Source organism: Lepisma saccharinum, chromosome 25 (assembly GCF_977018435.1).
Source record: "Lepisma saccharinum chromosome 25, izLepSacc3.1, whole genome shotgun sequence".
Classification (NCBI taxonomy): domain Eukaryota; kingdom Metazoa; phylum Arthropoda; class Insecta; order Zygentoma; family Lepismatidae; genus Lepisma; species Lepisma saccharinum.
Genome location: NC_139253.1, coordinates 43,545,698 through 43,556,773, shown reverse-complemented (window position 1 = coordinate 43,556,773; position 11,076 = coordinate 43,545,698). Strand labels below are relative to the sequence as shown.

Below are 11,076 nucleotides of genomic sequence, written 5' to 3'. Positions count from 1 at the left end.
ATAACTGTATGAGTCAATCACAAGAGTACGAGTGGACTGAGAAGTTTAAACAACCCGTGTTGAAGATTTCCCACGTCCAGGTCGCTCTGTCACTGCAGTCACGGAAAGCAACATTGCTCAAGTGGAGGACTTGATACGGGAGGACCAGCGTATTACTGTCAGTAAAATTGCTTCCCAGTTGGAAATATGTGTAGGATCAGCCCACCATATCAGTCATGACATACTGAAGTTCAGGAAAGTGTGCGCGAGGTGGGTTCAAAATAGTTTGACACCGGAAATGAAGAAAAAAATGTGTTGATGTGTGCAGGGAGCTTTTGTGCCAGTATGAAGCTGACGGTGAGGCATTTCTTCATCGTATTGTCACTGGAGATGAAAGTTGGGTTAATTTCTATGAACCAGAACGTAAGAAGACAACAATGGAATGGCGACATCCTTCATCTCCCAGACCGAGTGCCGGAAAGGTCATGTTAACTTTGTTTTGGGACCACAAGGAGCCAATTCTTGAACATTACATGACATGAGGCCAGTAATGTAAACAGTACCATCTACTCCAACCTTTTGTGCGAAAAACTGAAACCAGCCCTTCTGCAAAGACAACGTGGTCTGGTGTCCACTAGTGTGTTTTTGCTCCATGACAATGCGAGACCACACACTGCCAGTGTCACAGTGTCTAACATCGAAGACCTAAAGTTTGAGTGCTTACCCCACCCTCCTTATTCACCTGATCTTGTACCTTCCGATTTCCACACCTTTGGCCCACTGAAAAATGGGCTAAGTGATCAAGGTTCTAGTGTGACGACGAAGGCCAATCAGCGGTGCATGAGTGGTTACGCACAAGTCCAAAATAGTTATTTTCCTGTGGAATCGGTGCCCATATCAAGCACTGGCGTATGTGCATTGAACTAGGGGGGACTATGTTGAAACATAGTACTGTAGTTGTTTTGTTGCTTGTAATAAATATTTGTTACAACATATTTCCGTATATATATTGAATGAACCTTGTAGTATAATTCTAACAAAGTCCCTAGGTCCTGTAAAACACACAAAAGTACCTCAAATACCATGGAAAATAATGACAGATGGCTGTAGACAGTTTTTTTCTTTTCTTTCTGAAATTATAATGCAACACCTGAATACTTCTAGATATTATGTAGTTTTAATTTTTTTTCTCTCAGAATTCCTGAAACACAGCACCACCTTCAACTGTATGTTCACAAAAAATGGAGCCAATCTCTGTGGTTGAGTGGTCAGTGCAACACGCTATAACACCAGTGGCTCATAGTTGAATCCCAGAGTGGGCATGGGTTTTTCTTTGTAAGTGCCCCTTCATCAATTTCATCCTATCATCATTCATCCTGATTTTAGCGATTAGCCAAAAGTGAAAGAAAAGATAAATGAAATAAACCAAATCAATCAACAAAACATGGACTTGAAACTAGACTGATAACCTACTGTTCTGTACTGATGAAGTAAATTGAAGTATTCAATACTCTTTGAATGCAACTCAAATGTTGTTATTAACTATTGCTCCATTCTCAGGTTTGCCCCATTTTTGTAATACAGTTTCAGAATTCTGTAATTATTACCATATTAAATATAACAAATATTGGAAAACAACAACTTTTAATTGGAAATAGTCTTTAACAAGTTTACTCACAATATATAACTTGCACAAAAGTCACACTTGAATCACATGTTCACAGTGGTGGCGATTTGGGGGAGTGAGCAGGGGCAGTTGCCCCACCACTTTTTGCTACTTTTGCCCCCACACTATGCTAAACCTTATCTACCAAGGGAAAGCAAACTGTCCTTGCTCCCTTCCCCCAGTTTTAGCACCTTGCCCCCCCATCCCCCCAGTTTTGGGACCCAATCGTCACTACCGCATGTTCATGAACAATGGACCATATTAGTGTGATGTCACAGCAGATGACAAGCTGGATTTGAGTCTAAACAAATAAAAACATTCATGATGGTTGCAGTAAACGCGGTTTAAAATTACTTACGTGAAATTTAGAAGATTTCACACTTCCGTGTTGCACAATTTAATGGTTCAATCCTATTAATTTCGAAGATCCACTATCTTCATTCACCATTAAATTGTGCAATGCGGAAGTGTGAAATCTTCTAAATTTCACGTAAGTAAAAATAAAAACATATTTTTTTCCTATCCAAATCCATTGAGTTTCCCATTGCAAAGGGTAACTTTAAGAATCGTGACAGCAGTTATGAAACAAAATTGTGATGTGCATCTTACATCAATGTAAAGATGAGATTTCGGAGAATACGTCTATATACGATAACATATACCTTACAGATGAGTATGTAAAGAATAAATGGAGTAGGAAATCGAGTAAAGTGAATGCTCCAAACGGAATCCGACCAATCGCCTGAGGCTGCTGGTTTCCCATCATCCATAGTGCCAGTGTGACCAACTTGAGATCGGGTGAGCTTCGGGCTGGCTTCGGCTGTGCTCAAAACTGGAATGTCCAACTTTTGTATAAAAATGCATGATTTTCTTACTCCTGTTATTATTTACCTTATTCTCTGTAAGGTATGTGTGATATATAGACGTATTCTCCAAAATCTCATCTTTACATTGATGTATGATACACATTATAATTTTGTTTCATAACTGCTGTCACAATGATTAAAGCTACCCCTTCCGATGGAAAATTCCATTGATTTGGATAGGAGAAAAACACATTTACTCATTGTTACTCAAATCCTGGTTTGTTGTCTGCTGTGACGTCACCACTAACTAATATACCCCATAACTCATTGTGCGAGACCAGAGGAATGTGATTCGAAAAAAATAGTTCTGTTTGCATTTTTTAAACATATCTACTAACTTTGAAGAGCTCTGTTTGAAGTCAGATCAATGTATCATCCCAAAAAATTAGTAAATTTGTAGATACATGACTCCCCTTTACTGTGGAGGAGAAGAGATTAAGATACATCAACCTGACTACAAATAGAACTCTTCAAGATGAGTAGATACATTAAAAGAAGACCAAATAAAGACTTCATTTTTGGAATTACATTACATTCCAAAAATGGTTTTCACACAACTAAGTTATCCCCAGCATTGCCAAACTGCAAAATAATGGATATTACCCAGTGTATTTTTTAAATATATTAACTTTCAGATTCAAATGTCAAAATCTTTACAGTACTATGAAACAATTCTAATCTTGTTACACAGAAACACGCAGGTGGAAATATAAATCCCCCCTTCTTTGTTTAGCATTATTCCATGCATGCATGATTGCCCCCATTTTGAGAGTATTTTTAGTGTATTTCATGATTTTATTATTACATTTATTAAGCCTTGTGTGTTTTACCTTTCAGCTCAGAATATCAGCTTTAAGCCTGATTATTGAAAGTCGAAGAACTACTGAAGCATTTACAGCAGAGGATTTCATGTTCATAAAGAATTATTTGAAGTACAATATGAATTGTCAAAGTCCCTCAGTAAGGCAGCAAACAGTGGCACTTACCAAGAAGGTAAGGATTAAATATACATGAATTGATTTCAATGTATGTGTTGACTAGCCGCACGAGTTATTCACATAAAGCTTGATTATTGATATAAGTTTGTAAGCAAATTTTTTAGAATGTTACATAGATTAGTAAGTTATTTATTTTGTGTTGCATTTGGTACAATTTTACTATTGATTTGATTGATTAATTTAGTGTTTTAAGTCCACTTTATGCACAGTAAGGCTAATCAGGATTGGACCTACAGTTTAAAGTGGGATCCGAATCACTATGTGTCTCCACCAGGTATTGAACCCAGGATCCCTTGATTACAAGGCGATGATGGTACCACTGTGCCATCGGGGACAATTTTACTATTGGGTTGATGCATAAGTTCGTAGCGTTTTTTAATCACTGTAGCAAAAGTTTTTTATTTTATTATATTTGATACTTATCTGAGATGAACAGAAGACAGAAACTTATTAGTAATATATTCTCCATAATTGTCTGTGACTGTCTACTAAAGCTTGGGCAGTTTTTCGATTCCAAGCCTGAAGAAATCATCTGAATTTGTAGTTAAAGACGTTGTTAAGCTAAGTTTCAGGAGCACTTTTGTTATCCTTGAAGATTGTTGAATAGAGAGCAGAAAAGGTAGAAGTCCGAATGTGCAAGATCAGGTAAGTAAGGGGGATGTGAAATAACCTCCCAACTAAGCTCCTGGATAGCGTCTTTGGTCATGTTAGCAGAGTGTGAGCGTGCATTGTCATGTTGCAGTAACACTCGATGCAGCCTTCCTGGTAGTTTTGGTTGAAAATGCACGCGCAAGGCATCTGAGTTGTTGGCAATAAAAGTAATCAGTGATGGTAACATTCATGTACGTACACATTTACCAATTGTTGGGTTGACTGGCGTGGATCATCATGGATTAAAGTGTTTAAACAGTCTTCATCATAGCTGAATGGTCTTCCTGAACATGCTAACTTCGTTGCCTTGTAATCAAGGGGTCCTGGGTTCAATACCCGGTGGAGGCACGTACTTGTTCGGATCCCACTTTAAACTGTAGTTTCAGTCCCAATTAACATTACTGTGCATAAAGTGGACTTAAAACACGAACTCAATTAACCAATCAATCAATCTTCCTGTACATGCAGAATCACTCAAGTTAAAGTTGCCATCTTTGAAACGAGAAAACCATTTTCTTACCCTGCTTTTCCCTGATGGCATTCTCCCCGTACACAGCAAAACTGTTTCCAGTCGCATCTGCTGCCTTTATTCCTCAGTTAAATTCAAGCAGATGAATATGTCGGAAGTGTCTGTTTTATTGTACTTCACACTCCATATTCTTTTGTGCACAGATAGCACTAACTTCCTTCAAATTTGCAAAATTCAAGGTGTATTCACAAGCACAATAATGTCACTCCAAATGATGAACGTTTAACAGTAAACGAACTTGTAACACTGCAGTGTTGCCATACCAAAACCAAATGCTACAAACTTATGCATCAACGCAATATAATTAGTCTTTTTGGCCACAAGATATGTTTTTGCAAGGGACTGCAAATTCATATGCACTTTACTAAGGTGGCAAAATTAATAATCCAGTGTAATGCTTATGCCTAAACTCTCTCACTCAGTCAAATGAACAAGTAAGTTGACCACACTGTCTTGCCTTTGTAAAGAAGAAAATATACTGAAAGGTTAATGCTGTTGATTTCATAGTCTGTGTTCATGCTATGTACTGACAGGTTAATGCTGTTGATTTCATAGTCTGTCACCATGCTTCATTTGTAAAAAATTTACCCAATCAATATACCTAAATTAGTACTTATATTAACTGAATGAGTCAATAGTTTTGTTCCATTAATGTTAGCTGCTGCTTCTCATATCCTCCTCGAAATTAGTTTCATCGCCTTATAATCAAGGGGTCCTGGGTTTCATTAGAGGCACATTACATGGTAGTTCGGATCCCACTTTAAACTGTAAGTCCAGCCCCAATTAGCCTATTGGTGCATAAAGTGGACTTAAAATAACAACTCAATAGATCCATTCATATTTCAATTATCATATGTGTTACAATTCTTCATTGGACAGTTTTATTTAACTTCATGGCGTGGTGCTATGCACAGGGGAGCACTTTAGCAAAATTAAGTTTCTATTTTTTAATTAGTTTTTGAATGTTTTACCAAATCAATATTTTTTTAGATCATGTAACTCCTCATCATATCATTGAGTAGATTCCAGTGTCATTTTTTTTAAAAAAAGTATTGACACCATTATGGCCATGGTGGCTCAGTTGTAACATGTCTGACGACCATGCTAAAGGTCCCAGGTTCAATCCCCGGCCAGTTCAAATCCGGGAGCTTTTCTAATATTGGAAATGGCCCCAGCACCCACCCAGCGTCGAATGACATGGGTACCTGGGGAAAAACCCTGGGGGGTAAAGGTGGTCAGGGACATGATGCTGATCACATCACCCCCACTCACGACCAGATCAAGAAAGTGTGGGGCGTTACCCCCTATACACCTTCATGGTGTGGTGCTAACCACAGGGGAGCACTTTATTTTTATTTTTATTATTTTTTTTTTATCTATTACCATTATGGACTTGGACAAATTTCACATAAGATGTATAATCCTAGATGAAAAGTTTTAGGCACTGGTTGTGTGTGCTGCAATGAACATCTCATGGTAAATGCCAAAATATACAAGAGAAGGAGATAACTAGAAGTACACTAAAGATGTACATTCTTAGAATATTTGTATCACTATAGCTGCAATGACCATCTTGCCCTTATTATCCAACCTAGGGATGTGACAGATTGATATCGGCCGATATAGGCATATCGGTGTATCAGTTTATTGGTAAAATTATGGATAATTTTATTAATCTGATGTATCTATAAATATCTTTTAATTTAATATAATATAATGCAATATTTTAACATGGACAGAACAAAGATTTGGAAGGCTCTAAGAGAGAAAGGAATCGAGGAAGAGATAGTGTGCAGAGTTCAGAGCACATACAAGGCCAACCAGAGCTGCGTGAAGACACCAGTGGGAAGAATGGAGTGGTTCAGTATAAGTAATGGACTAAAACAGGGAAGTGCTCTCTCCCTACTGCTCTTCATAATTACAATGGATGCAATTAACGAAGAGGTGGGGAAGAAGATAGGAGAGGAAGAGATGAAGGCCCTGTTATTCGCTGATGACGTAGTAATATGGGGAACAGGGAAGATGAAGTACAGAGACAGCTTGATAGTTGGAATGAGGAAATCAGAAGAGCAGGAATAAAATTCAGTGCATAAAAGAGTGATGTGTTAATAACAACAAGAAACAGCCAGAAATGAACCAAGAATAAAGATGGACATGGAAGAATTGAGGGTAGTGGAGAGCTTCAAATATCTAGGAAGCATAATTGAGAAAAGTGGAAGAATAGATGAGGAGGTTAACAGAAGAGGACAAATGTCTGGACTATATCAAAACGTTCGAAGATTAATATGGAACAGGGATGTACCTATGAAATGCAAGAACGTAATCTATCACATACTATGTGCCAATAATTACGTATGGAGCAGAGACTTGGACAATGACAGAGAGAGACAAAAGAAAGATGCAGGCAGTGGAGATGAAATTTTTAAGGAGTATATTGGGGAAGACTAGAGGGGATAGAATAAGGAATGAGGAGATCTGACAGACAGTGGGGTTGGTGGAACTTCAGGACAGGATAGATCAGCACAGATGAGATGGTTTGGACACATGAAGAGGATGGATGCAGAAAGTCTACCAGTAAGAGCTTACAATGCACAAGGAGTGGGAATAAGGCCAAGGGGGAGATCAAGATGTCGGTGGAAAGAGCAGATAGTGGAGAGTGTTAGGAGAAGAGGACAAGATTGAAATACCGTGGAAAGAGAGAAGTGGTGGAAGACCAGGAGAAAATAAAGAGGCTTGACTTCTATGCCGACCCAGCCAGAGGCAGGAAACGGCAAAGGATGATGATGATAATGCAATATTCTGTCTTTTTGACATAGCATTTATGTACAGGGTGTATCAGAAGTCCCTTACCACTCCTTGTAAAATCGGCGGTGTTGAATTTTCATGGAATTTGATATGGGGGATACATAATAGGCCTAGGGGGACACCTTTTGGAATATGTCACATGGACGGCCGCCATCTTGGTTCTGCCATCTTGAATTCAACTTTTTTATTTAAAATGATAGGTGGGTCATGTGATATATATGACCATAGGCTAGAATTTTGTCAGAATGTCAAATCTGAAATCAGATTTGATGTAACTTCATTTGGTGAAAAGTTATTGGCAACTGAAAGGGGGTGGTAAGGCACTTCTGATACACCCTGTATATTAACTTATACTCTCCGTTCCCTGATTTATAATTAAAGTAAATGTCCAAATATACAGTTTCTTTTGCATTGTAACATATATTTATTAAGGAGGTCAATGACCAGATTCAGGTTCAGCACCAGACTCTTCAAGGAGAATTTGAAGTTTTATATCTGATCAGTAGAATATCGGTTATTGGTATCTGTAAACTTTATATTGGCACTTTATTGGTATTGCCTAACATTTCATTTTGGTCCATCCCTCAGTTTAATCATTGAGTTTTTGCCTGTTTTATTTTGTAGATGATTACAAGATTTGCAGAAAGCCTTCAGCCACTACAACGCCAGCTTGAACAGTGCGAGAAGAAAGAGCCTTGCAAGTTTCAAACTCTTAAGTCTCAAATAGAATGTTACAGTGAGTTCATGAAATGGTTTTGTGATTACATGTTTAAGTCACTGTTTCCGGGAGCCAGCTTTGGGAGACGTTGCACTGCTCTAGAGATTCTGACTTTGGTGTCTAAGACAGTTGGTTTTGATAACATTGGAGGATCAGGTGGAGTGAGGACAAAAAGTAATGGCCAGACACTGCTCGAATGCTTAAAAGACTCATACGAAAACAATAAACTTATGGCTTTAAAACTTTTGCAAACATTTCCAAAGGAAATTTTAAATTTTCAGGTAAGAATGAATTTTTTTAAAATGCATTTTGATTGATTGATTTAACATTGAGAACTGGTTAATCATTACTCTAATTTTGGCTGGTATTAGTCATTGTACTTCCTATTTAGTGCAAAATTCTGCCATTGTGTATGAATATACAGATACAGATTATTTACTTTGGTTTTGTTAAGTAAATGTCCAATTATGTAGTTCCTGTTTTGAAATCAAAATCAATTACAATCATCTGTTACATACGTTAATCAAGGAGGCTAGTGACCCCATTTATGTTGTTTAAGGAACATTTTCAATTTTATATGTCAAAATATCGGTTGTCAGTATTAGTAAATTGGTATATCCTGGTCGCAAATACCCCTTCACACCAAAACCAATACCCTCTTCTCACAAATACAACCACCTAAGGTGCAAAACCTGTGACATTCTCATGACCTCTAGGTTCACACTGCCACAGGCAAACTTACCTTTCACCCCAAAAGAACCCATGCACCTAAAACCTGCAACATCTGTGGTGATTATTTTCTGGGTAAATATCCAGTCCTCAACCTCAAGATAACCACTGTTCATCCATCCAAAACCTGGACTTTCACTGTCTCAATCCAACAGTCACAATACTCCTTACTCTGCTTTTGTGTCATGATTAGGACTCGGAAGTTGATGACCTAAAAAATGTCAAAAAATTACTGTAGAATGACATTAAAATACTTTAAAATTGACCTAAAAATAATTTTCGCTCTTCAATTGAAACCTTGATTTTTTTCATAAATTTCAAGAGAGTAGTTAGCACTTGTGTATCAGTATCGCATACAGCAGATACTATTTTTATTTTATTTTATATTGTGACTAATTTTTGAAACCACAGATTAGAACAATAATAGAGGCCACCAAGGGAGCCTCAAAGAAGGCTTCACACAAAGTATTTTAAGTTTGCTGGAAATATAAATTTACCACAATAAATTATTTAATGCATTGCCAAACATTTCAGTGAAAATAATATTGTGCTTTCCTTTGACCATATTTTCAATTAACGGCGAACTTACGTCAGGAAATTTAAATTCGTAAGTTATGATAGGAAATGCATTTAATATTCACGAAACAACAAGGCAGGGGGGAAAAAAGCCTCAAAAATGAAAAAATGGCAAAAAATACTGAAAAATTACCTAAAAGTAAAAAGAGGCCGAAAAATGCAAAAATAAATAAATAAATAATGTTTTCTGTTTCTAACTGAAGGGAAATGGTCTGATATCAGGTTTAGTAATGTTTTCAAAGCTCTGAAAAAAAAGATGATTTGTCATCAACTACCGAGTCCTAGTAATGATCATCCACCAGTACCTCAGTACAGAAAAGATAGGAGAGGATGTAGATATTAGTCACGAGTGTAACTGCTCCCTCTGGTTTGAAATGACCAGTCAGTATCCTTCTGAACCAAACCACATCTGCACCCCCATTCCAATTCCCAAGCACTCTATCTTCTCCTCACATCCCTGCAGTTCACCTCACCTGCCATCTTTAATCTAAATCTGAGGATGTGGCCTGCAGTCTTGAAAATTTAACCTTTTCCAGTGTCTGGTGAGTATTTCCTATTCCTTCTCCTTCTGGCCCTCATTCCTTTCATTGACTCTGTATGTATAGGAATTATTGGTTGCTCTTCTTAAATTTTTCTTCATATTCTTATGAGTATGTATTTGTACAATCTGCTGCTAAATTTTAAAAAAATAATGTAATAAGTGCTAAAATTATTAAAATATATGCAACAAAATTATAAATTTATTTTTAATAGTACATGCAACTTCACATGTACAGTTTTCTTATTTATGTATGTGAAATATTTTTTAAAAATGTGGTAAAGTTTTTTTTGCATGGATCTTATTTAGTTAAAGTTTATTTCTATTAATTCCAGCATTTTTTAAAGGTAAATATGCTCATTATAATTTTAAAATTTGAGGACAAACTAGAAGCATGTGCAGAAGGACATCATTTTTATTGTATTACGTATTGCTCTATATGTAATTGTTATTAACTGTCATAATGTTTAGGAAAAAAAATAATACATTCTATATATTTATATAAGACGTAAGTGAGTTACTATAGTGCAGGAGGCCTTAAAAAGATCGCTTCACGGGCTTCCAGCAGACGACAATATGGGGGTGTGTCTGCGAGAACCAATCAGGTCCGCGAATGAGCGAGCCCGGTTGCCACAGCTAGCTCGCTGCACCGTTCTGGAAGGGTGTGTGACCTCTGCCTCTTTCTACCTCGGCCTGTTTGTTCGGCTGAGGAGCAGACGACGCGAGAGTATCGGCAATAGTGTGCGAGCGACATCTGCTGTTAGCCCGCGAAACGCACTTTCTAAGGCCTCCTGCACTATAAAGATATATCTGCGAAACTTAATAGAACATTTACAAGTAAGTTTCGTAGATATATCTGTAGTAACTCGCTTACGTCTTATATTATCAACCACGTTGTTTATTACCCTCAACATGAATATATATTTATGTTTGAAATTAGGTGTGTGGCGATAGTGATACTCATACCAATTCCCACTGATACGGATGCTTAGAATATTAAAGTACCGGTTATGTTATGTAT

The 11,076-nt window shown here is 37.3% G+C and overlaps 1 protein-coding gene across 2 annotated transcripts in view; it reads left to right on the top strand.

Moving 5' to 3' along the window:
* Nucleotides 1-11,076, top strand: part of THADA (Thyroid adenoma-associated protein homolog) — a 212,528-nt gene that overhangs the window by 142,603 nt on the left and 58,849 nt on the right. For both annotated transcript variants that reach the window (XM_083111408.1, XM_083111407.1), the window contains exons 10-11: nt 3,349-3,504; nt 8,119-8,493. In XM_083111408.1, coding sequence (XP_082967534.1) covers nt 3,349-3,504; nt 8,119-8,493 — 531 coding nt within the window. The remainder of the gene's footprint in view (nt 1-3,348; nt 3,505-8,118; nt 8,494-11,076) is intronic.